General features: G+C 35.9%; 2 protein-coding genes across 2 annotated transcripts; one reads left to right on the top strand and one right to left on the bottom strand.

Moving 5' to 3' along the window:
• Positions 1 to 681: 681 nt before the first annotated feature.
• Positions 682 to 4,423, top strand: LOC113313854 (receptor-like serine/threonine-protein kinase SD1-8). Its single transcript, XM_026562639.1, has 7 exons — positions 682 to 1,923; positions 2,243 to 2,362; positions 2,524 to 2,717; positions 2,812 to 3,022; positions 3,184 to 3,421; positions 3,521 to 3,671; positions 3,759 to 4,423. The coding sequence occupies exons 1-7, from the start codon at positions 702 to 704 to the stop codon at positions 4,053 to 4,055; spliced, it is 2,433 nt and encodes an 810-aa protein (XP_026418424.1). The 5' UTR covers positions 682 to 701; the 3' UTR covers positions 4,056 to 4,423.
• Positions 4,424 to 4,560: 137 nt separating this feature from the next.
• LOC113313856 lies at positions 4,561 to 6,528 on the bottom strand. Its single transcript, XM_026562640.1, has 4 exons — positions 6,333 to 6,528; positions 5,818 to 6,133; positions 5,571 to 5,720; positions 4,561 to 5,423 (listed from the first exon to the last, which is right to left on the bottom strand). The coding sequence occupies exons 2-4, from the start codon at positions 6,046 to 6,048 to the stop codon at positions 5,328 to 5,330; spliced, it is 477 nt and encodes a 158-aa protein (XP_026418425.1). The 5' UTR covers positions 6,049 to 6,133; positions 6,333 to 6,528; the 3' UTR covers positions 4,561 to 5,327.
• Positions 6,529 to 27,575: the final 21,047 nt, after the last annotated feature.

The following is a 27,575-nucleotide window of genomic DNA, read 5'->3' as shown; positions in this document are numbered from 1 at the left end:
TGGATGAAATCTTCAGACTAGAGCTGCGAAATTTTCACAAACAGAATAAGGCTTTAGTTTAGGCTTCAATAGTTGCTTTTAATCTGTGCTTAAGGTTTAGTTCTACATCGTAGAGAATACCACTTTGGGAACGTTTACTCAATTACAAAGACACGGTACCCACATACATACAACCTACCTAGCTACTTGTGCAGGATTTGCAGTTTAGGACTTGTTATCTGGTTCGATTGGTCATGTGGTTATGGATAATGGGTTGGCTGCGTAGCTGTGTGCCAGTGTCTGGTCAAAAGACTCTATCTAGTAGCGACAACATATTCTACGGGATCTATCTGTAGTTAAGACTCGTAATGATCATGTGTACCTGTAGGGGATGGGAGGTTGGTCCAATACTTGGAAGTCAGGAGGAAGGAAGCTCAAGATACTTGTGTCTATTTCTTTGTCCTTCCATAGACCTTTTTTTCTTTCATTTTGAATATTCTTCTACAAGTGACATGTTTTTCTATGGACTTGTTTCTTTCATTTTGATTATTCTTCCGTTGAATAACTTTGACTTGCACTTTATTGAGTCAATGGAATAAGAATCATGCTTATTTTAATTGCTTTCATTTTTTTTTATTGTTCTGATTATTGTTCGGGTAAAGATGGATACAGTAAGAAACAATTCATGGCTTTTTCTTTCTATTCTAGTTTTTGGTTTTGTCATGTGCAGTAAACCCCATCATACAATTGCCACGGATACAATCTCTGTAGGTGATTCTCTAAGTGGAGATCAAACTATCATATCACGGAATGATAGATTTGTATTGGGTTTCTTCAAACCAGGTACGTCTCAGAATTACTATATAGGTATTTGGTACAAATTCTCAGTTGAAACCGTTGTTTGGGTTGCTAACAGAGATGCACCTCTTCTTGATTCATTTTCTTCAAAGTTAACACTTCAAGATGGGAACTTGGTTTTACTTAGTGATTTTAATAATACACCAATTTGGTCTACTAATTTAGCTTCAAGTACTCTGGATACAATGGAAGTAGTTCTCGGTGATGATGGAAATTTGGTTTTAAGAGATCGTTCTAATCAAAATGTTGTGTATTGGCGGAGTTTTGATTATCCAACTGATACTTTGTTACCTGGTGGAAAACTTGGGTTCAATAAAAAAACTAACCAAACTCAGCAGCTTACTTCGTGGAGAAATCAAGAAGATCCAGCCACGGGATTTTACGGCCTAAAATCAAATGGAACAAATCAGTATTTTATATATTGGAACAACTCCGAACTATTCTGGAATAGTGGGGAGTGGGATGAAAAATCAAAAAGTTTTGGTTCAGTTCCTGATCTGAGATTAAATTCCATTTACAATTTTAGTTCTTTTAATTTTACTTTTTACAACAAGTCTATTATTTCTAGATTTGTTATGGATCTCTCCGGCCAAATGAAGCAACTTACATGGTCGGAAAGCATGCATAACTGGACTATGTATTGGGTTGAACCCAAACGATTCTGTGATGTCTATGGTGTTTGTGGACCTTTTGGCAACTGTAACCAGGATACTCAGAAGTGTGAGTGTTTGCCGGGTTTTACCCCACGATCTCCTACTAATTGGAGTCTCCAAGATTCATCTGGGGGGTGTGTAAGAAGCACGCCATTACAATGTGGGAGTAAGGATGTGTTTTCACCAATCCCAACCTCAAAATTGCCTGATAACCCCCAGCTGTCTACAGAAATCACTAGCGCGGAAGCATGCAAATCAGCTTGCGAGGCTAAATGTTCCTGCAATGCTTACAACTTTGACCACCAGTGTCAATGTTGGGATGGAGTTATAATGAACTTCAATCAACTTGCATCGCCTGGGAGACCAGCAACTTTCTACACCAGACATGCAGCTACCGAAATTCGCAGTCCTGTACCTGTATCTCCTGCTGGAGGTATGTAATATGTTTTAAGAAGAAGACACCACCATTATAACCAATTGTTCTACTTCCAGGGAGGTTTTCCTCACTGTAAGATGTCATTCCGTCTCAGGCATAACTTATGTAATCAAGGCCACAACCACATACTTAGAATGGTGATAACACATCATAAACCACAATCACTAATTCAACCAGCTAGAATTGACTCTATAATAATTGACATCATCTTCATCTAGTGCTGACACATAGACCTGCCCTAGCTCCTCAACATATTATGATGTTTTAGCCCTATGACTAGAATGAATTTTTGCTTACTACGTCTTCAAAATTTCAGTCAGAAAGAGAAATACTCTAGTGCTGAAGATCAGCATACCTGTGTTCATTTTGGTGGCAACTATCATGGGCGTCTTAGGATACATTTACCTGTTCAAGAGAATTAAGGCTAATAAAAGAGGTAAGTATTCCTGTTCCTTTCTTCTGGCAGGAGATACTGCATCATATCAGAACAACGCTGTTAATGTTGTTATTGCGACTGTCACAAATAAATTCAGCCTAATTGTACTTATGAATTATGTTGTCTAATTATCTCTTAACTTTCTTATAAATGACTTCAAGGGGTGTTGACTGAATTACTGAAATCCAAGGCTACTTACAAGGACTCTCCAAATACAAACATGTTTGATGATGGTAAAACAGAAGGAGAAACACAGGAATTGCAAATATTCAACCTCGGTTGTTTAACCCTTGCTACAAACAACTTCTGCTTGAAAAATAAGTTGGGAGAAGGAGGTTTTGGGCTAGTTTATAAGGTAAGTTTACATGTGCTTGATTAATATAACAATAGTGGTCAAGTTATTGCACATTCGTGATATCTAAAATCGTTAAATGATGGATGGTTTTTAGGGTAAACTACAAAACGGGCAGGAAATAGCAGTGAAAAGACTGTCTACAAACTCTGAACAGGGTATTGAAGAGTTCAAGAACGAGGTTGTATTAATCTACAAGCTTCAACACCGTAACCTTGTGAAACTGTTGGGTTGTTGCGCTGAAGGAAAAGAAAACATGTTAATTTATGAGTACATGCCAAAGAGAAGCCTGGATGCATTTCTATTTGGTTTGTTTCTTTTTACTTCGCTACCAAATCTTCAAGAAGCCTTACATGTGAAACATCCTGAAAATATCACTGAAATTAGTTCCATCTTCCATGTATGTTTACATTTAGCACAAATCAACTTTCAACTGCTGCTAACTCACTGATGTCTGTACTGACGGCAGATCCAAGGAACAAAGCACAGCTAAATTGGGATAAGCGCTTTGATATTATTGGAGGGATTGCTCGGGGCCTTCTTTACCTTCACCGCGATTCTCGTTTGAGAGTTATTCATAGAGATCTGAAAGTCAGTAACATTTTACTGGATGATAACATGACCCCAAAAATTTCAGACTTTGGAATGGCACGGATATTTGGTGGTGACCAAATTATAGCTAATACTAGCAGGGTTGTTGGTACATTGTGAGCTCCATGTTTCCTTAATCATCCTCTTAAATTTCAATAATCGTTCTCACTCATCAATCTATCTATCACATAACGTGTATTCACGATTGAATGCAGTGGTTACATGTCTCCCGAGTACATAATGGGAGGAAAATTTTCAGAAAAGTCGGATGTGTTTAGTTACGGAGTGTTGATACTAGAAATTGTGAGCGGTAAGAGAAATAACAGCTTTTACAGTCCTGAACAACCTGTAAACCTCCTACTTCATGTAAGTATTTATAACTATCAACTCTTCAACGGTGGATTAATGTGATATGAATTGTTAGCTTCTTATAATTTGAAAATTGTGTCTCAGACTTGGAGTCTTTGGAATGAAGTCAAGTGGTCAGAGGTTGTTGATGAGGCTTTGGGTTGTTCGTATTCTCCATCAGAAGTGATGAAATGCGTACATATTGGTCTGCTATGCGTTCAGAACAGAGCAATAGATAGGCCAACCATGGCTGAAGTGGATACCATGCTTGGCAGTGAAACTGGTCGTCCAGCTCCGAAAGAACCTCCGTATTCTTCCCCAGGATCATCAGATAAGTCTGGTTTTCAACCGATTCACTGCTCAAATAACAATTTCACTATAACAACGGTTGAAGGTCGATAGGATGATCAGTAATCTATCCCTTGCACATTTGAATAGGTTATATAAACAAGGCCACTAGGGTACAGAAAATTGTTGGAACTCGAGAAAATTGCATTGTCATGTGTTCAAGAAAATGTTGCTGAAAGGCCCGCAATGCCATGGATCGTTCACACTCTCAATAATTACACTTACTCTTGCAGCATATTTAATGCATTCTGGATTGTCATTGTGTAATAACAGAACAGAACCCAATATCCATCTCTTCTCAAGATGCTGAAAATGGGAGTGCTAATGTGAACTGAATGGATTATTTATTAGCAAAATTTGGGAGGTCAGATGTTTATTATTTGGATTATTGGCCATGAATGTATCCTAATTTTATTTTGCAAGTTGCAAACTCATTGGACTACCTTTAAATAAATGAACACATGAATTCTTGGATCGCCTCAACACTAATTCTTCAGTTTGAGAAGATGCAAATGCACATTCAGAAGAAAAATGAATAACATAATTAAACGAAAAATTGTCAACACATTGCCACATTGGACAATAAATTTCAGATGCCTAAGAAGTAACCTCATCAAGCCCACACGTGTCTCAGGCCCAGTAACAGCATCAAATATGACATGCACTTGAACGGAAGAAAACCTCAGTAGAATGATCACCAAATCCTATCTGAACTGATGAAAACCTGGATAGAATGATCAACTGAGTGTTAACTGAAATCATATCAAATTTCTTACTCCGCAGCACAAGCTTCATTTTCCATGATGCCTACAGCAACATAACAGGGCGGATCCAAGTCTTGTTTGAAGCATCATCCCTAGTCTCTTCAATGTCTTCATTGATGCATCGTCGGTAGCCTTATCATCAGGTGTGAAGATCTACTTATTTTGGAAGTTCAAAAATCCTTCCTGCTGTGAATTTGGAGGAACTCCCACTTCCGATTCCTCAAAAAGCGGATTTTAAATGCGCAATTTGCTGCGGCTCTTGGACAACTTGGTATATCTCTACCAAACGTTCATATTTTCACCTTTACATAGTTGGTTATGGATTGCAGATCTTTTGCGCTCCTCAAAAAATTTTTTACCCACCACATCTCCCTTAGGTTTCCAGAAAATTGCTTAAAGCAAACGGATTTAAGGTTTGTAAATAAGTCTCCAGTATCGACCATACTGGGCGTCCAACCATCATCTACATTTTTGTGGCTGTATTCACTCTCATAATTGCCATCTTCCTCGGCAGCATTGGCAACATCACCTTTCATCTTCACTGTTGCGGTTCTCTTCGTCCTCATTGGAGTTGCATCCTCCTCCTCATAGTCCTCTTCGCCTTCATCATCTGTATTGCCCTCAGTGTCGGTGGGACCTCGCCATAGTCATCCATTAGCTGAATTTGTAAACAGAAAAGAGAAAAAAATATCAAAAGAATAATTACGACAGACATAGTAAACTAACAAGTGTACACCCAGAACTTATTTAGTTATTTATCCAACGAGACTATGAGTATGCAGAATCAGAAGTTTAGTACACTTGCCAGTCTAAATACGAGTGACTCCAGATTAGGTGTTACTCTAAGCAGATGAATAACTGGTTTATCACTGATTGGTACATCAAGTATTTCCAAGTGTTTCATATTATGAAATGTTGGCAGATGGTTTAACAGCTTATTGGCAAAGCAGATAGCCTATTCACCACAAGGCAATATTAACAAGTAAATTACTCTGAAGAAGAAAATAAGCAGAAAAACTAACTACTCTGAAGATATCAGCACGCAAGAATACCTGTACCGCTGTATCATTAACACTTAGACGTTTGACATGTGCGAGGGCTCCAAGAAACTGACTTATTGCTTCCTCATGACCCACCCTTTGCATCCTTGTGGCATAATTTTCGTCTCCATCTTCACATTCAAAGTAAAGAGACACTTCCAATAGTGTAAGAAAGCTAGATAAAATATATTCTTTTGCAACATCACCCGAGTGATAGAAAGTTACAAGACTTGGCGCATGCATTTTGATAACACAGTCTCGTAAACCATCTCTAGCAATAATTCTCAATAACTTCAGGCTAGGAACTGATATACAGAAATTCGTAAACCTAGAATTAGTCCAATCTAGTTAGTAATTTACCCCATTTCTACCATCACTTAGCAAGCATCAATTTGACAGAAAAAAAAAAGAAAAAAACTTCCAGCTACGAATTTCATCAAACAGTGTACATGCATTGTTACAACTTTGACATTCAACCAAACTAGTAAGTAACGAAAATCATATAAGAATGGATGAAATCCACAAACCTTATACCTTTCTTCAGACTAGGGTTAGGAATTTCACTTCTGATCGAGGACGGAAAGAAGGAAGGGTTTTTACTTGAGGAGACTTCCCTCCATTTTAGATTTTTAGTCCAGAATCCAGATTACATTATTTCGGTACCAGCTATTGAGCCACATGACTCGACCAGCAACGAACAACCTACTTGTACAGGCTGTAGGTTATTAGGATGAAACCTATGATTGGGCTGCAATATTTTGATTTTGGGGGCTGAACAGGATTCAAATGTCCAGAAACAGGATATAGGAGGAGGCCATCTCATACAAATGTCAAAATTACCCTTTCTCCATAACTAAACCTAATAGCACGATTGAATACCAAAAGCAGTAGTCAGAAGCAAAGGTGTTTTGCTTCACAAACAGTCGAGTTTTTTACTTTCAGAATTCGTTCTGAAATTTTTAAACCCAAACTATTTTCTTGTAAGAAGTCGAAAAGTTGTTTCTGAATGTGTATTCAAACGCGGTATAAAAACAAAAACGAAACCTAAAACTTATTATTCTTGTTCTCTTCTTCATCGGTAATAATGATGATGAAACCCATAATAAATTGAAGAATTGATTAATCAAGAAGTTCAAACATCAGTTAATCCTCCAGCAATGATTTCTGTTGGGTAAGATTCGAAAAACCCGACATTCTTTTTTCTTGCTTTTGATCGCTTAAGTATGTTAAATTTGGTGAAATTAGAATGCAGTTTTCGGTTCCTAAACTACCTACCATTAGGAATGGATAAACTCATGGATAAACTCATGGCAGTAAACAATAGAATGAAGCTGAGAATTCAGGTACTCCAGCCGTAAGTTAGATATTTTTGTTGTTACATATGGAAATTAACGAACTCTCAACCGTAAGTTGGATATTATCAACTTATACATTTGGAAAATGAAGAATCTTTAGCCGTATGTTAATCTGGAAAATAAATTTTTTAGCCGTATAAGTATTTCCCTATATGTAGATCGTGTATTTCAAACCAAACTCCCGACCGATGCAAGTTTTTTTCAATCATGATTTCATTCATGGCTAGCTCTATCCTTTAATTGTTGGTTGTTCATTTGATCAAAATATTGAAATTTTATTGTTTTGCCATATTTTGAGCTTTGTTATACGTGTAATTAGGTATCACCTAAAGACCTTCAGTTTGAGCTTAATCTCTCGTGCGCCTTCGGCACAGAGGACTTTAGCTTTTTCCACGTACGAATCCTTTAGGATTTGATCATAGAATATTCTATATAATAAGTGTTGATCTTTGACATAAAAGTTCATGGTGGTGGAGAGTTTTGATGAATCCCTAGTGCCTTAAATTTTGTAACATTCTCTAACATCGTTCATGGTGTGGAGAGTTTTGATGAATCCTAGTGCCCTGAATTTCGTAACATACTCTAACATCAAAATACTTCAAAATAAAGTGTAATACGACTGAATTAACTGTGTTGAAAAGGTAGCATGAAATTAGCAAAATATTGAGGTGGTGTTAGTGATGGTGGCAAAAGGCAAGACTTATTAAGTTGTCCTATTCAAGTTTAGGACATTGGAATACCGAAGTTTTAAGAAATATTCACAAAAATATAAAATCTCTAAATAATAAAATAGAGAATATCCACGAATCCGGAAACTTTTCTACAAACTTAGAAAAAAATTGCTGAACATGGAAAATGGTACGAAATAAGAAATGTTTACTATCAACAGATCTTCAGGGATAAATTCTTTAGCGAATATGATCAAAACACTGAATATTCCATGCGTCAACATCAAATAGGAAAAGCATCAATTCAATCAATTCCCTTAGAGACCCATCGGGTCTATGGATATCGGACATAGACCAAATTTATTCTTTGTTTTTCAATCATTTTACACAGATCAACAATTATGGTTTTGATCTCTCAAACATAATTGATCCTTGCATATCTGAAGAAGAAAACTTCTCCTTTTGTGAAGTTTCTTTGAAAGAAGAAATTTAGGCTCCTATTAAAAATATGATACAATAAGGAGCTCCTGTCCGGGACGGTTTCCAACCCCGTTTTTTAAGGCTAATTGAGAAGTTTTGGGCGAAGATATTATTTCCGCAATTCAAGATTTCTTCCAAACAGGGATTCTAAACCCAAACTTCAATCATTCCTACATTACCCTTACCCCGAAAATAACCACTCCTCAAACTCCTGCGGATATTAGGCCCATAAGCTTAAGCAATACAATCTACAAAATAATTTCAAACATTCTAGCGAACTAGCTAAAACCTATTCTAAACAAGATTATATCCCCTAACCAATCATCTTTTCTTCCGGGTAGACAAATTACGGATAACATTATCATTGCCCACGAACTTCTCCACTCAATGGGAATTTCCAAAGCAAAGAAGGGATATCTTTCTCTAAAAATTGATCTATCTAAAGATTTCGATAGAGTGGAGTGGGGTTTCATAAATAAAGCTCTTTTATCGCTTGGATTTAACTCCTCTTGGGTTAATATGATTATGCAATGCATCTTAACCACATCTTTGTCCATACTCCTTAATGGTTCCCCAATACCAATGTTCAAAAATTCTAAGGTTTAAGACAAGGAGATTTTCTATCCCCTTATCTTTTCCTAATACGCATGGAAATTCTTTCCACACTGTTGGAGTATGTAATTACAGAAAAAAAAAGCTCTCGGGTCTTAAAATCAATAAAGATGCGTTGAATATCTCTCACATGTTCTTCGCAGATGACCGTTGTCTATTCGCAATAGCTGATTTGGGAGAAGCGAAAAATTTATTAGACATTTTATTAGTTTTCGGAGGCATAACGGGTCAAATGGTAAATCTTCAAAAATCGGATATATATTTTAGCCGACGCATTCATCCAAGACATTGAAAAATAATTGCAAAATACTAAAAGTGCAACTGATGAAGAAAAATGAAAGCTACCTGGGGACTCCTATCCTCTTTGATAAAAATAGGAAGGAGAATTTTGAATTTCTGCTACAAAGGTATTATTCTACCATCAAAGGTTGGAAATCGAAGCTTCTTTCTCAGGCAGGGAGGATAGTACTAATAAAATCTATTCTTCAAGCTTATCCTACTTATCAAATGCAATTTCTAGCTCTACCTAAAGACACTTTATATCAATTGGATATAATTCAAAGATTTTTTTGGTGGAACAAAGATGGGGTTAAAAGACATGGGGGATTCATCAAAGTTTGGACAGGCATTTGCAAACCCATATCTCAAGGGAGGTTAGGAATTAAAAACCCACACCAATTTAATTTAGCTCTAGTTACCAAACTAGACGGTAGACTCCTCTCTGAACCAGATCAATTATGGGTAAAACTTTTGAAAGCCAAATATTTTCCAAACTCTAATCCTCTAGAATTCTCTAGATCATCGAACCTTTCTTGGATTTGGACTAGTATTAAAAAAGTTTTGAACCTTATTAAAGGTAACTTTTTCTGGCAAATTAAAAATGGGGAATCAACTAAAATATGTGAAGATAAATGGGTTACTAATGAAGATATAATTCAAAAACCTTCGGATAGAGGGGACCAAATTCCAAAACTGGTAAAAGAGTTAATTACTACAAGATACTTGGGACCTTGAAAAATTGGACAATTTTTTCACTCCATCCATTAAGGAAAAAATCCTTTAAATTTCAACTCAAAGTAGAGATAAAGGTAAGATCAAACGGAAACATCATTCTTAAGGAGCATTTTCAGTGAAAAATTTACAATTTTCTTATAAATCGGGATCTAGATAACGACGTCATGGAGAAATATCTTTGGAAAAAATTATGAAAAATTAAAGCAATTCCAAGAATTAAATTATTCATATGGAAATTAGCCTGACCAATTTCAAGTAGACTAGCAGCGCATATGTCCAACATGTCTGCAGACTGTGAGATGTGTGACGTTCAAATTCAAGAAAATGAACAACATCGTTTTAAATCATGCTAGAGCCATCAGGTTTGGTTTATCGCTAGGCCATGTTAAATAATTGGGTCAAAAATCATTTTGGACCATCTGTTATCAGACTCAATAAATAATTGGGTCAAAAATTGGATAGAGGATCCAATTAATGATCAGTTATCAGATAAAATTGCTATTATACTCTAGTTTATTTGGAAACATAAATGTTTAGTGGTTTTCGAAAGAAAGGATCCAAATCCGACAATGTTGACAGAGCTGATAAACAAGTTCTTAGTTTAGCATCTTCAGTTTCACTTCCAAGAAATCTTTCAGCTAGAGATGGATATCTACCAAACGCAAATTGGGTTTCCGTACCAACGGATCGGATAATATTTATAGGCATTGGTAACAAGAAAGAAGGATTATCTATGAGATTCACTTTTATTTTGTTTTCAATGCAACAAGAGGAATTTATGCATATAAAAGTGGGTTCAGATAAAGCAATGACAATAGTTCATGCAGGAGAAGAAACAATGTTAAAAGCTACGTCGTGGTTAAGATAGAATATTCTGTCTACTGTGTCTATTGCCACAAATTGCAAAGGTATTGCGACTTGATTAAAAAGTGTAATAAATGGGAAGCTGAAGACACAATTAAAGAAGTTGAAGCGATTTTGGATACTCTTCCACAGGCCAAGGTAAGATTCAAAAGTAGAAAACATAACTCGGCAACGGATACTATAAATAAGGAAGCAAGAATCAAAAGCCTTCAACATTTATCTCTACATATTGGAGAAAAAAATTAGCAAATCAAGTACATTATCTTATATTTTTGATAAAAATGACATTGTAAATCTTTTATACTATATTTCTTGAATTATAAAATACAACTTTTTCATCAAAAAAAAATTTAATTCAATTCGTTAATACTAATTAATTAAGGAGAATTTATCCATTACAAAATATCTATGGATAGGGGGCTTTTGCATCTACTATTTCATGACCTTATCGTGTCATCTTGCCAAAATACTAAAAGTGCATCCCCGACTCAATAAAAGGATTTTTTACCTATGCACACATGACACATACATATATATGTCTTGGGACCGTAAAGAATCACTTATTTGTTTGCCGGTTACCAACAACTACCTAAACTTACACCTGCTAGCTATGCGCTAACTCAGACTAACAATCTTGCAAAGGAACAAATGTTTGAAGATTTCATAAGGCTTAACTATGACGCTGCAAGGGTCCTAAGTTTATTCATTTACCTAACATACTTCAGAGTTCAGAATACATCCACCTCATATGAGAATGATAACTTGCTCATAACAGTAATATTTATGGATTAAAGATAGTAAGTTAATTGCATTATACTCTTAATTTTATTTGGTCATGCATATAATCTTCATAATAGCAAAGCAACATAAAGCATCTTATGTACTATGATTAAGTTCAGTTGAAATAAAATAATTTCCAGTTTCAGTTAGCTAGCAAAAAACCAAAAATGACAAAATCTCACACTCTGATTCAATACAAACAAAAACCAGTTGTCCCAAATAAAACACAAATATTATGAAAATTTTACCAACAAACGACGAGATCACCCTTCGTGAATCAAACATGAAATATAGAACTTACAACTGAATACAACTAATCCCAGTAGCTAGGTACCTATCTCTCTGCTTTACATAATTTTATGAAAAGAGAACACTGCAGAAATATGTCCTGGTATAGAGTTTTTGCGCAATGCTTTTTTTAAGTTTCCCTTGGCCATAGCTAAAGTTTTCAAAGAAAAATAATTTTCCACGTGACTAGAAATGTAATAATCTAAGCAATTCATATCACTTATGTTAGAATATATTGCAAGTTAGAGCATGTGAATATATTCGGAAGACCAAGTCTCTAGCTAGAAAATCCTACTTATTCTATTTAGATAAGTTTCACTTAGTCAACACAATTAGTTTTCTAGGTTTCTGATTCATGTTTATCATATCATTCCTATAAATAGGAATCACTTGTGTCATGTCAATTTATCTCAGATATCTCTGAAGATCAATAATATCTCACCCTTAGGGGTTTCATCCGTGGATGTAGGTCGAGATGACCTAACCACGTTAAACATGTGTTTCTTTACTGTTTTGGTATGTAGATCAAATTTAAGATGAATACAACAACACATAAAGACATAAACCCAAAATAAATAAGATGGTATGAAAGCAGAAGTGCTCTCGATCCAATCGCTTCCGCAATCAATTTTCATTGACTCTGATTATTTTCTTTATAGTTAAAATATCAAATTTTCTTATTCTATTGATTTTAATTTTGAGAGTCATCATTAGTTCAACTGCTTCCCTTTTCGATTTAATATCGCGAAGACGGTTTCAACTTTTCGTTTTATTATTTCTTTTGTTGTCATCCAGCTAAAGTTCACGGCGATCCTAGCAAGTTCATTGTTATTTCATAAAAATATCAATTGTCGTCGACTCCTTTTACATCATATGGTCGTGATGTTTTTCTTTATCCTCACATATGTTTGTTTCTATGTCAGAGTTTTTTTATGTCAATGTTTTCTTTTCAAGTATTTGCATATAAAGAAATCAATTTGTATGCTCATTATTATATTGTTGGTGCCATATATAGCCTTGTTCTGTCAACAAGTATCTTTTGATATATTTCGACATCATCAAAAGATGTGTTCTTTCATTCTCTTATCAGATCTTTCATGAATATCGTTCTTGTTGTTGTTTACTGCAATAACCTTTTGTTAATTAAATCATGTTTTTTTGTTTGTTTGTTTGGATATCTTTGATCATCATAATATGGAGATATCATTGCTAACTTTATGTTGATTTCAGTCATCAAAATCAAGGGTTTTCTCAAAATTCCATGGGGAGATACCTTTACTCCTCAATCTTCTCCCTGTCATTGAATAATAGTTCTCTTTGAGGCAAGAATTATTATCATAATACTCGCATGTATTATAATGTTCATGTGCTAATCTAATTGTTTTGAGGCAATCATGTTGATCAAATGAAAGTAAAATCCCAAAGCATGGTAATGGTCTGTATAGTCAAAAAAAAAGTGTACTGGTCTTCGTTTAATTACTTGCGAAAGACAAAGATAATGTTAAGTGTAGTGGTTTATGATTAAAGATCAAATGAAGAAGTTGATGATTAAAGTTCAAGATACAAAGTTCGAGTTATAATACTTTGTGAAAGATTGTTCAAGTTGTACACTACGTTTTTCTCGGTGTTCAACTTGAGGAGGGGTGTTAGAATATATCGCAAGTTAGAGCATGTGAAGATATTCGGAAGACCAAGTCTCTAGCTAGTAAATCCAACTTATTCTATTTAGATATAAGTTTCACTTAGTCAACACAATTATTTTTCTAGGTTTCTTATTCATGTTTATCATATCATTCCTATAAATAGGAATCACTTGTGTAATGTCAATTTATCTCAGACATCTCTGAAGATCAATAATATATCACCCTTAGGGGTTTCATCCGTGGATGTAGGTCGAGATGACCGAACCACGTTAAACATGTGTTTCTTTACTGTTGTTCCTCCTCTTGTTCCTCCTCTTATTCCTCCTCCTCTTCCTCTTCTTGTGCTTCTTTCTTCTCTTTTTCTAGCTTCCAAAAGAGAGTACCGTTACAAAATATGGGCGGAATGCGGTCAGAATAAGGCCACGTATAGTAAGTTAATGAACTTTGTTTGGATGACGGACTTTTAATCTCTCTACATGCAGGTTTAGTACTTCCCAATGTGTATATTAAATATTGATAATAATCGTCAAAATTAACATCCTTACTGGTGTATGATATGATACACACCATCTTATATTTGTTTCTCAAATAGTCGTATCCCAATCGAAGTTCCAAAATTGATGTTGTAATCCTCTCTTCTGGACTTCGGAAACGAGACTTAATGATTAACTTCTCAAACCTACTAAGGTTGCAAATCTCAAGTGAAACATTGACCCAATAGCGGGTGTCCCTAAACCCATTCCAAGAATAAACTAAGCCATTACAATACCCTTCCATAACCGTATGCCTCTTTTTAAGAGGTGTTATCTCCCTAAGATGCAAGGATCTTGTCAATACTATTCCCATGTACCTTTTCCAAATAATACAAGTAGACTAGGACTATGTTTGTTTACTCCTGACTCATCTGAGTCGTCTGGATCTGAGCCATCTGGATCTGAGTGAAATCACCTGACTCATCTGGATCTGACTCAATATGTTTGTTTTGAGTCAGATCTGACTCATCCGACTCAAAAAACGTGAGTCAGTGGTTTGGTCCCGTGAATCAGGGGTATTTTGTTACCTGACTCAAATGGGTCCGAGTCAGGGGTTATGTCTGAGTCATAGGTCGAGTCAGATCTGACTCAAAATGCAAAACAAAGGGTCTGACTGCTGACTCGGCCCGAGTCAGAGGTTGACTCAGATCCAGACGCCGAGTCAGCTGCAAACAAACAAGATGTAGGTCAATCTGTTAAGCATGCCGGAAAGTTAAGATGAGTACCAGGCTTTTTTGAGATTCCAAAAAGTGAGATTTATTGAATCCCTGATCATATGTGATGAGTTTCAACCATAACTTGCTAACACAACTGAACTTGACCAGAGATTTCATAGGTAGTTTGCTCATTATTTGAAGAAGCATGTCATGAGGAATATCATGATCTATGAATTTCACCATCTTCGTGTTGAGTCGTCTTATTGATTGATCCAAATACTATTTCTATCAGTTCATGAAACCAATATAGATAATTCATGATGGAAAAAACTTTTCTTAATCCCCAAGACTCCTTTCAGGGTGTACGTGCGAGAGAAGATTTGCAAAAGAACGATGTAAAGGTAAATCCAGCAAGTTTTACGCAAGTCCCTAGTACGATTAGAGCTTTTTATGGCAAGTTTCCTAACTTAACTAGCTAACCGCACGGTCCATAATATTACTGACAAGCATCTTCGAGGAGCATACCTATGATAACAACAAAACAGGTTCCCCTGAGAGACTACAAATGCAGCCAAAGTGCCATGCCTCATGAGCAGTAACTAATAAATTTTCACCAGACATACTATGTTTTGGTTATGCGGTTGAACTATCTCTAGCTAGATTCACAAGGGGAACAAACTCCATTTCTGCCATTAAGTTTTTCCTTGCTCGATCGTGGCAATGTTCAAAATTTTGGTACGTCACTGACTCACTGTATATGCCTCGTCTCTCAAATTAGTGACCATAAAGTTTCCCATGATTCGAGATATGTTTTGGGACCAAAAAGTTGCCCTTAATCTGTTAACAGGGGTTAGTCCACGAGTGAGTTGGAGGGAGTTTAATGTATTTTGAATCTTGGGGATTTAGAGGGAGTGTAAGAGAGTATTGGGAGTTTGAGAGAGTTTGGTATGTTGAGTGTAGGGAGTTTGAGAGACTCTCCCAAAATCTCTACTTTTTTGAGAGATTTGGAGTGAGGAAAAATACACTATAAACTCCCTAGAACTCCCCAGAACTCCCCCAAAAAAAACAAACTCCCTATCATTCTAATTTTTACCACTAACAGGGAGTTTAAGAGTTTCTTTCAAACTCCCCCACGACTAACGGGGTTTTCTAGGGAGTTGGGGAGACTCTTCTAAACTCTCCCACGACTAACGGGGATTTTTAGAGACTCCCTCGAACTCCCTCACGACTAACGGGAAAAAAGACAACTACACCCAACTCCTCCAACTCCCTTGAGGACTAACACCCTGTAAGTTTTTTTTCTTTTGTGTCCCCTCTATTGTTGTATACCGAAAAAAAGGACAAATGATATGTTTACCAGGGCTGTAATCCCGGGAGATACATCCCCAGTGGGCTCCACATGGATAAACAACATCCCCAAATGTGTTTTCTTGATACCCTAAACTAGTTCCTAGACTGCATCCAAACTTCTTTAAATTGGTGTGGATTTTGTAATTACAGGGTTCGAATCCCTATCTTCGCAGTGAGAGGAAGCATGCTAACCACCATACCACTTGGTGATCGCACTCCCCTAAATGTGTTGTGGGTAGGACATCCAGCCTCCGTAAATGGGTTAGAAGAAAAAATATCAGAAGAAAGAAGAAAAAGAAATCAAAAACAAAAAGAATGGCTTTAGAAAAAACGAAATGTCCTTCTTTTGAAACCTCCCTAGATCGAGGCTTATAGCTTTTGTTTGAGTCCTATCGCTAATAGACAAAAAAAATATTTTAAAGTAAAATGAAAAATCCTTAACCAATCATTTTATTTAATACCTAATTTACGCCTGATTAATTAGTGTTAATTCAGATGATTAAGTAATGTTTAATCTTGTTAACCTAGTAAGTAACTAATCATAATTCATCGTCAAACCTTGGAAATAAAATGATTCTTTTGGAAAAACATCAACCCAGTTGGGTTGATATTCATGCCCTCATAAACCGATTCTGGGTGATGTTTTGATTCCCGAAGGAAACTTAGAATCGGTGGATACTAATTATTACATAGACCAATTGTAGCTTCAAAAATAAACATAATAAAATTAAAACTTTTTTTTACACAAAATCAATCGTTATGAACGTTCACATCGACCGATTATCTTCCGATGTGGAAAAATATCAAACATAATTTAAATCCATACCCGAGTTAAGAATGAGTATGATTCACACTCAATTGCAGATCCAGCATGAGATTTTCTATTTGAGAAGTCATACCCATTTTCATCTTCAGCTGGGGTGTAAAATCATACACATTTTCAAATTGGGTATAAAATCATACTCATGTTCGATTCGAGTATAAAGTTATTTTGCTTTCGAGTATACTCGGACTGAAATCAAGTGCACATCACTCGACTTTAGAATAATATGATTTGAATCTCATTTTATGATCGAGTATTAACAGAAAAAAAAGGGTTACTCAGTATCGGTCCTTATTACTTATCACATAAACCGATTGTTAGAAAAGAAAGTCACGATACACACATATATCAACTTCCGATACTGCACTGAAAGAATCGGTCCATAAAGTGCTCATAAAATTCGATTTTATGTTAAAAGTTCTGCAGAAAAGTTGTGCATTTTCCCCCTTCAAAGGCTATATAATCGGTTTTATTTGAACATTCACATAATCCGATTCTAACAAAAAACAAAAAATACCAAAAAATGAGTATCCCCTTCAAGATTGTTTGTAATTTTCAATTTTGAATGGATAAACCAATCACAAATATAACTAAGAGTAATGGGTTACAAGATGATGTTTATTTTGATTTTTTTTTTAAAAGGGATGATAAAGTTTCCTTAAGATCGATCGATGTAGTTGGGATCGATTGACGAAATTAGATTTTAATTTTAGTATGTGAGGAAAATAATTTGAATAAGTTTTAGTTTTGAAAAGATTTGAATAGGTTTCAAATTTAGAAGGATAAGACTTAGGATAAAATTTTAATAGGGAGGGTAACTGAGTACTTTTACCTAGTTTAGATACCTCTTATCCCTTAATCTAGGTGGGTGAAGAAATCTACAGACCTCAAATAAATCTATAGGCCTCCAATACATCTCTTAGGCCTCAAACTAGGAAGGTTTTGAAAGTCATCTGAATTTCAGTTTTGAAACTAATTTTGATTTTTCAACTTTGGGTACATTATCCAAACACCCATCGCATGTGCATATGGCATACTACTACTCTTGTGGCCTTGAGGGACGGAAGCACTTAGCCCCAGAGGAAACACAAAAACGGAGGCGTAACCAATTAACTTCGCATGAAACATATTACTCCTTTCGATATATTTTTTTGAAAATTAATACCCCCTTCGTCCCACTATTAAGTGGCTTAGTTCAAGTTTGCACAATTTTTAAGACAAGTAAGGGGAAAAATATTTTTAAGCACTTTTTACAAGTATATCCTTATGGATAATAAATAGTGAAATTTTGAAATGATTTATCTCTCAAATTACACCACGGATGTTCGCAAACTTTGTACCATGGAAAAGCATTTTAAAACACCTACGTAACGAATATAAACATGACTTTCAAATTATGCACATTTCTTATATTTCTTATAATTAATTAAAAGGATAATTTTAGAAATATCACCTTGTTTAGTGATATAGGTTACTTAATGGTGGGACAATCGGAAAATGGGTCATTTGTCTAAATATTTTTTAAATCACGGTTCAAATGGACGAGTAAAGAATAATTTGGGTGAAATGGCCGGGAAAAAAAGTAAGGATGAAACTGGTTTCATCCTAGCTTAAATTTAAAAAATAGCAAGGATGAAACTGGATACATCCTGTATAAATTAAAAATAAGAAAAAATATTTGAAAATGGGCACGATGAAACTGGTTACATCCTGCCTATTTTTACATTTTTGTCCATTTAAACAGTATCAAAATCTAACTGTCCATTTCACCCAGAAATTATTGATTTTTGTCTTTTTAATCAATTTTGTGCAAAATCTAAAAGTAACTAGGTCACCTATTAGTGGGACGGATAGAGTAGCTTAAAAATTCTCCTTTAAACCTCAATATTTTCAGTGATAAATGTAAGCCACATGGAAACTTGAACTTCTTTCTTACAAGTTGGATATCATAAGCGAAATCGTTTTCAGCCTCCAAATTCTTGAAACCCGCATATTTTGCCAACAACAACCAATTCCTAATTGCCCAAATCTCAGCTACATTATTGTGATTCGTAAAAACGTGCTTAGCATAACAGGCATAAAAACCTCACCGATCTCCACGGATAATACCTCCTAATTCCAACTGAACCTAGGTTGTTTGAAGCACCAACACAATTTAACTTTACAGAAAGTCTTGGTTTGGAAAAATCCAGGGAACTAGACACTTCCAAAATTTATGTTGTACCTTCTTTAGCTGGTTGGTAGCACCAAGAAATTCTCTAGACTTTTAAATTTCCCTGGCAATGACTCTTGTAAAGACCATAACACAAACTTCCATTTAATTCCATCTATCTTTCCTTTAAATCTGCACCAATTTTTTAAGATTGTAGGATAGATACATTTACATATATAACGTCTGGTGAAATCCTATCCAATCCCTAATTTCCTCCATAAAGGCCCAACAACACTACAACAAAATAACAAATGGAGAGGAGTTTCTCTAGGGGTGTCAACGGATAAAAATCCATCGAATTTCGACCAATCCGTTAAGGTTACGTCTTATCGGAAATCTGATATCTGACAACATCCTACGGAATCCAAAAATCCTAATCCAGATCCGTTAGGATAACTTATCGGATATCAGATTTTTTTCCCCGATAAAATCCGATTTCTGGCGAAATAAACAAAATTTACATCAAAACATCAATGAAAAATTGAAGCCAATTCGTCAAAATTGAAGATCTTCACTTCTTAGTTGGAGAATGGAACTCATTGTGAGTTCATGTCCGAGTAAGAGGAAATTGAACATCATGATCATCATCAGAAACTCCATAGTTGTAAAGAACCAGAAACATCATCCACTAAACTCTCTTGGATAGTACTTGAAACAATATTGGGTTGTTGTTCAAAACTATTACCACTGTCAAGATAAGGAATTTGATAGAATTTCATGTATGATTCATACACCATTTGTTAGAGCATTGCTCGGTCGAACTCACAAGCGTTGCTATCTCAAGCTTGTTTGTCAAGTTTAGTTGATCAAAACTATATACTTGATTTCTAGTCTACTTATAGTTATGTCTCAGATTAGGATAGAAGTGTGTAGTTGAGCTTTAGACTTCATGGCTTCACCAAAAACATATGTGTAGACTAAAATTTATCTATCACTCAGAAATCTATTCTATTCTATCTTCTAAAGTGACTAAGTCGTATAGCTATATAGACTTTGTGTTATACACATTTGATATTTCGAGCCGAATTTATCTCGTATATTTATTTCTTGAAATACGTGTTGGAAGCTTTTTTAGCTTTAGCTTAACTTCATCATCTACTTGACGAGTTTAGTTATAGACAATTTATTTGTTAGAAACTAAATATTTAGTCAAGATGATCATGTGAAAATTACCTTGAACATCTTACATGATTTGTGTGAGATAGTCATTTGATGTTAACTTGGGAAGTTTAGTATTAATCAATTAATCACTTGAAAATTACTTGAAGGTAGTGGTATGTGTAAGATTACCATTATTGTCTTCTAAGGATGTTTTAATGATTAAATGAGAGTTTTAGAACTACTGTCGATGTTTGGATATTACACAGTATGCGTACTTTCCCACTTGGTATATGCGAACTGTGGAGTTCTAGTTCAGGTCTGGAACTCTTGTTTGCGAACGGGTTTGCATATGAAAAGTCCAAAACTGTTGTTCGCGTACTCTGTTTGCGAACGTCTAGACAAGGCTGGGTCAAGAACTGTCGTTCGCGTACTCTGTTTGCGAACGGCTTGACCAGGCTAAGTCCGGAACTGTAGTTCGCGTACTCAGTTTGCGAACACAGTGGATTGGTTCTAAAATCGGTAAGTATGAAAAATCATACTCATGAACTCAGGTTTGTTTGCGAATTTAGTTTGCGAACTAAAGTCTTTGAAACTTTAATGAAATATAAGGTATGCGAACTTGTTTTGCAAACCGTGACATTATGTTCATAAATTGGTTCTTGTATAAGTACTTTGTATAACTACAAACCAAACCGAATATGTTTCAATTTGTTCATGGAAATTTCTATGAGATAGTGAACAATTAAACAACTCTCTGAAAGCGCATTTAAATTCATTTGACTATTTATCATGATTGATTGATCACCGTATTTGATCTAGAAGTGTTAGATGAAGATGGCTAAACTATAAGTGTTTATATGGCTAACTTCGGTTAAATGTTATTGAGCCAACCGGTTATACACGTTTAGGTTCGGTTCGTCCATATCTATAGGTATATCTCATTTGTGTGTGTCAAGCTAATATCATCTAATGATGGAGATTGATTGCTCATTTTCTAAGCATACTTAGCTTGAATCTTAGATCAAGAGTTCATCTAACCGTGAATATTAATTTCTTTGTTACTAAGTTATATTAGCTTTGATTGTAAGCAACCTGATTTGATAGACGATATAAGGGAGAAATCTAGTAACTGGGAAACTTAATCCCGCCACTTCCGTGTGCCCTAGTTGCAAACTAGAGTCGATTCTCCATTAACCTAGGTTTTCCAAAACCATTATTAGGTTAACGACTTGAAGAATTCATTTGGGATTCGTGAAGCCATATCTAACTATTTTCTTTGTAGTTGTGTATTCTGATCATACTTTTTCTATCGTATTGAGTTTTATCCTCTCTAATATTTACTCGATGTTTATCTCTGATAGGTAAGATATAAAAAGTAATCACAAAGTTCTTCGTCTCAAACTCTTGTGATTCCGCAACAACTTCTTCTGTTAATCAGTTAGGTTATCGTGAGGTGACTAATATTTCTAGGTTGCTCTTCGGGAGTATAAGACCGTATAATTATTTGAGTTTCCCGTACACCTTGATCTTTATCTTAAGACGGAAACAAAACCAGAATAGACTTATCCGTGAGAGACAGATTTGTTTATAAATCTTCGACTTTGGATCATATATAGCAACTCTTAGGCGTGGGTGAAATCATCTAAGGGAATATTCAAGTGCGTAGGGTCTTGCGAGATTCAAGAGGCGTAAGGAACGCGACTTTAACTTAATCGGCGTGAGACTTGGTTAGGGCTCAACTACATTATAGTCTGAAGTTAACTTGTAGTAGGCTAGTTTCTGTAGCGGCTTAATACAATATGGTGTTCAAGTCTGGACTAGGTCCCAGGGTTTTTATACATTTTCGGTTTCCTCGTTAACAAAATTTCTGATGTCTGTGTTATTTTTTCTCTGCATTATATTTTGTTATATAATTGAAATATCACAGGTTGTGCGTAGTTCAATCATAGTTGATATATCCGACCTTGTTTTTTGGATATAACTTGATTGACTCTCGGGTATTGATCTTTGGTACCATCCGAGTTATTCTCATATCAATCAGTGTCACAGATTTCTATCTAGTTGATTTAATGATTGTATTGTGAAAGAGATATAACTCTTTGATATCCTTTTCGATTGCATTTCACTTTTAAGTTGGTGCACTCAGAATTATATTGGAGTTAGTCCGTATAGATTCCCGAACGGAAAAGTTGGGTGTGGTTGTTATACCCTCGCGTTTTCACCATTAATTCTTCTGATAGTTTATGTACTTCTTCACTCTCATGTTCCTTCTCCTTCTCTTCCTATGTTTCTACCAATCTTCCTTGTTTTTTCACTTTTCATTCCTCTTGAATACCATCAGTACTACCAATTTCAATTCCAGTAAACCCAAAATCGAAATTAGGAAGATCATCTTGATATTTGAGAACATGGGTCTCATTAATTTGATTGCTTTTGTTATTGTTGTCGTCGTCGTCTTCATTAGGGAGTTAACTTCAACATTTCTAGTATCATTAATTTAAGTACCCATCTGCAAACCTGTATTACTTCCAGGGGTGAGGAATATGCCATAGCCAGGTGGAAGAATGGGAACGTACTGCCAGAGGTGAGGAACAACGATCAACATCTTCTTAGAAAATCAGAACCCTAATTGTATTCAAACCCTATAATCAAAATCAAAAATCGAATCCCTAATTTCTTTGTTCCTCTCTACAGAATTGAACTGAATTCAGCAAAAATGAAAAAACTTTAAACATCAAACATGCAATCGCAACAATCAAATTGAGCAAAAAAAATCAAAACCTAATTTAGAAACATCAATCATTACTTATTTCTGACCATATATCGATCTCTAATCTCTAACCATCTCTCTCGATAGATCTTACTCTCTTGATATTTCTCTAATTTAATTATTACTTTGATACTTTCTGTGTTGAGACTTGAGAAGAAAAAAATGTTAAGAGAAGAGTAATGAGTAGATCGATATTGAGAATCAGGTTATTCTCGATGGATAATTCCTAAGGGTTGGAAACTACAAGTACATTCCTAGGCTATTAGATGTCGGATACTAGCCTAATGGAATGAGCCTCATCCGGTTCTGATAAGGTTAAGAGGAAATATCTGATAACATATTCGGTTCCGAAATCCGATAAACTAGATTAAACCCTATAGGATGTCGAATATTCGAAAACGAATATCAGATTTCAGAAATAAATTGATAGTCCTGAGTTTCCCGATGTATTAGCCTAGCAGGGTTGAATTTTGGAATAGGAGACTTTGAAAATATATTTTGACCATATGATTGAAAAATAAAAACAAAAAGTTCAAAATAATTATGACAAACATAATCAAGATATTTATGATCATGAAGGTTCCGGTGAAGATTCGACTCAGGAAAGTAAACAAGCTGAATATACAAGTGCTCCAATTAGTCATATATAGGTATTAATGTATTGAAATTTGATTTTTTTTATCGAATCCGCCATTGTTATGCCTGAAAAACTCAGTGCCGGCATGGTAAAAGTATGAATACCATGTCGGCAAGGACCAAATCGGCATGGTATCATACTTTCACCATGCCGATACACAATATCCCCCAATTTTGAAATTGTAAGTACACTACTGGCAGAGAAAGTTCATTATCAAGCATGCCAGTAGTAGTGCCGGCATGGTCAATTCCCAAGTGTACCGTGCTGGTTTGAGGACAAAAACATACAGAAAATCTGTCTGAAATAGCAAGTATCGGCATGGTATTCATCTTGAAAAACCATGCTGGCACTAGTATCGGCATGGTATTCGTCCTGAAAACCATGATGACACTAAATATCAGCATGGTTTTCTGTCATGTACCTGGATGTACGATGCCATGGTAAACACTTGATTCAGAGAACCAAGTTTCTCTGGTTCCGAAGAACACGACCTTAAATTGTTAAAACGATTGATTTAGATTAAACTTTGACTGACTCTTTTCATTACAGACTTTTCCTTATAACGATAGGCATTTCTTCCCTTACTATCCAACGACTATTAATTCACCAGGTGGTTACATCTCAACCGAACAGTACAACTTACTGTTAATTACCACTCCTAACAATACTAAATAACACTATTATTACTAAACATAGACACATATGGGATATAGGCACTCCCTTACCCTACCAGGTACATGACATTCCACTCCCATTGAAAACATCATTGTCCTCAAGGATGAAGGTCAAGGATAAGGATCGCATGATCATTCTGGTGTGCAGGCACTCCCTTACCCTACTGGGTACATGACATGAGCCCACTGCAAGCAATTCTCTTGCGAGGCCATGAAGTACTTCATCTCTAAGCCAACAGTCAAGGGACCCTTATTCTGCAACATGCTCTGAGCTAGCATATGCGCACCTGTTGTTGCGGTTGAATGGAGATACCTCGGATAGTTCATAAAAGGAAGCACAAAGACAGTCATACAAATCCCAGTGGCACCAAATTTCACAGTTCGGTAGGCACCAGGAGAAGCAAGTCTTGTATCATCAATCTTGTGGATAGTTCCATGGGAACAAGGTATAATTCCAGGTTTACTTATGGCATGAGCATTCTGCTCCTCAACATCTTCTTTGTACGGAACTACATAAGCATGTGAGAGTGTAGTTTTTACCTCAACCCCACCTTTGCTAACCCGTACTTCCACCTCCTTGTCTTTCTTCATAGGACATGTCATTAGTTGCCATTTAAGAAGTTGTTTAAACTTGAACGCCCACCAATCTTGACCCAACAAGGTCAGTACCATATGAATCTGAACCCAACCAAACAAGTCCACTTTCCTAATAGGATACTCTGCCCAGGTATATTGATACGTTGGAGATGACCACCAACTACACAGCTTCCTGAATTTAATTTCATCTCCTCTATAGACAGCGGAAATAAACAAACCTAGTACCTGCCACAGATGGTAGAGAATTGCATACCCTAAACTCCAGCTGGTGTGTTAAAGGTACCACTCATTTGACATGCGAGAATTGCATTTGAAACCATTCGGAATTTCCACCGTAAGTATCCCAACAACAGCTGCACTTGTAGGAATTTAATTACTCTGAGTATGAGCTGAGTTTCCGTTATCCACATGAGAACTGCAAAGGTCCAACTCACACTTGTAGCACTCTCCATACCTGTTGGATAAAATTTGTATGTCCATCTCAAGGAGTCCACTAATTCGACACAATTAGAGCATGTGGAACAATGAGTACAAGTTGTATCATCGGCATCCTCCCATGGCCTCTCTTTGTTTGATACCGCATACACAACTTAGACGACCATGGCTGACAACAAGAGGGTTTGTGTTGAGTAGAATACCTGGAAAGAAGACCATCTGTGGCGTAATGGAGAGATTTCTTTATTACTTCTTCCTGAATAACTGTAGATGTAAGCCGTAAACTTGAAAGGGAGAATCACATCCATTCAGTTGTTGGCTTAAAAACGTCGTGAAGAATTCGGAAAAAATCAACACCCCAAGACTCAAACAAACAAACCAAAAGCACCTCAGGAAACACATACTTCAGCTGGAAAAGAAAATTTCCTCTTCCCACATCTCAAATAGTTGATAGAACAACTCACTGACATTCTTAACCTTACATATTAGCATCCACATAGAGAAATAAGTATTCTGTGTTGTATTATGTCCTTGTGGTGATTTCGAAAATAACTGACCACTATCACCAATGTCACCAGTTGTAACAGACACCAATAAATTTGAAACACAAAACGAAGAATCTGATTCAAACCCATGTATACTAATAAGCCTATGAAAAAAATTCAATTGTAATATGTCATCGAAATTGATCTATCGAACCCCTTGCCGCGATAAATACGGAGCAAGTAAAGATAAAGTAAAGATAAAAGAAAATACCACCATAATAAGTTGTACAAGCAAGAACATTTGAGCCAGACTTAGTTAGACCAAAACCAAATTCATAGTCATCCACAGAATAAGAAAGTCCTCGAATTAGTTCAAATCCTTTCCCACGATCAAATACTATAGCAACATACTTGAAACAGCGACTATAAGACAACCTAGTATGCAGTGTGTGGTTGAGAAAAAAATTTGTGCCCAAAACACACATATCCATTGGAAGCATTTTAATAAGCATCTTACCTTGTTAAAGTTGTAAGATAAAATCATCTTTATCATTCCATAAATTCCAAGTTACACCCTCAGTCCTTTTTACAATCAGCTTTCCATCAACATAAACGTCAACATCATGGACACATAAGGGAATTATCGAATCTAAAAACCTATCTGATTGAAAATGCTAGAGCATAGCTCGGTCGACCTCGCATGTTGCTATCTCAAGCATGTTTGTCAATGTTAGTGATCAAAACTATGGGTCTTGATTTCTAGCCTACATAAGCTAAGTCTCGGACTAGGATAGAAAAGTTTAGTTGAGCTCAAGGACTTCATGGAGATTCATCATACAACGACGAAGATCTATACAAGGAACCGTGGAACTTCATCAACAAAAAGGTATGTGGAGACTTGAACTTATCTATCACTCAAAAGTCTATCTATTCTATCTCCTACTTCTTATGAGACAAAAGTCGTATGCTATATAGACTAGATCATAGACATTTGACATTTAGAGATGAGCATTCATTGCTTATATTTTATCTCGAAATCGTGTGTTGGTAAAGCGTTTCGCTTTGATCAATTTTATCTTCACATGAAAAGTTTCAATCAATTTGAGAATTGCTCTGACGTGAATCGGTATGTGAATAACGACTACATAGCGTCCTATGAGAATGTATCGATGATTGAAATGAGAGTTTAGATTACATAACCATGTATTCCTTGAACCGAAGTTTTCGAACTTTGTTGATCAAGAGAAATCGGGAGGATTGTGAAATTGGCTTGCCAAGTCCGCGAACCCAGTCCGCAGACTCAGTCCGCGAACTGTCGGAAGTTCTCGACCGAGAATTTCTGCTGGATTTTCCAAAACTCGTTTGTGTGCTAAGTCCACGAACTCAGTCCGCGAACTGGAGAAAGTTCTCTTTCCGAGAATTTCTGCTGAGTTTGGAAAACCCAACCGATTAACTTAAGTCCGCGAACTTGTTTGTGAACTTAAGAGGTTATGATCTAAAGATGTGCTCTGAACATGAAACTTAAATTACTAAGGAATGCTTTATGCAAACCGTGGCTATAAATTTCGTGAGCGGATTCAATCGAATCGAATCATCTTTGTTTCAATTGTGTCTTGTGTAGTTACATAAGATCTCATAGCAATTGAACAACTCTTTAACTAGTTCATTTGAGTCAATTGAACTAGTTATGGTGAAGAAGAACAAGGTTGATATGAAATGCTCATATGGTTAACCTTTTGGGTTACTATGTTGAACCAACATACACGTACACGTTTGGGCATGGTTTTCACAAA

This window comes from Papaver somniferum, chromosome 9 (genome assembly GCF_003573695.1).
Source record: "Papaver somniferum cultivar HN1 chromosome 9, ASM357369v1, whole genome shotgun sequence".
NCBI lineage: Eukaryota > Viridiplantae > Streptophyta > Magnoliopsida > Ranunculales > Papaveraceae > Papaver > Papaver somniferum.
Note: the sequence above shows the minus strand (reverse complement) of the source record. Positions and strands in the feature narration are given on the sequence as shown.

Excerpts from the sequence above, each read along its gene's own strand:
- LOC113313854 (XM_026562639.1), top strand. The coding sequence starts at position 702 with ATGTGCAGTAAACCCCATCATACAATTGCCACGGATACAATCTCTGTA. Across the intron at positions 3,422-3,520 it reads AGCAGGGTTGTTGGTACATT|TGGTTACATGTCTCCCGAGT; the intron begins GTGAGCTCCATG and ends GATTGAATGCAG. Across the intron at positions 3,672-3,758 it reads CTGTAAACCTCCTACTTCAT|ACTTGGAGTCTTTGGAATGA; the intron begins GTAAGTATTTAT and ends ATTGTGTCTCAG.
- LOC113313856 (XM_026562640.1), bottom strand. The coding sequence starts at position 6,048 with ATGCATGCGCCAAGTCTTGTAACTTTCTATCACTCGGGTGATGTTGCA. Across the intron at positions 5,721-5,817 it reads TTAATGATACAGCGGTACAG|GCTATCTGCTTTGCCAATAA; the intron begins GTATTCTTGCGT and ends TGTGGTGAATAG. Across the intron at positions 5,424-5,570 it reads AGTCACTCGTATTTAGACTG|CTAATGGATGACTATGGCGA; the intron begins GCAAGTGTACTA and ends TTACAAATTCAG.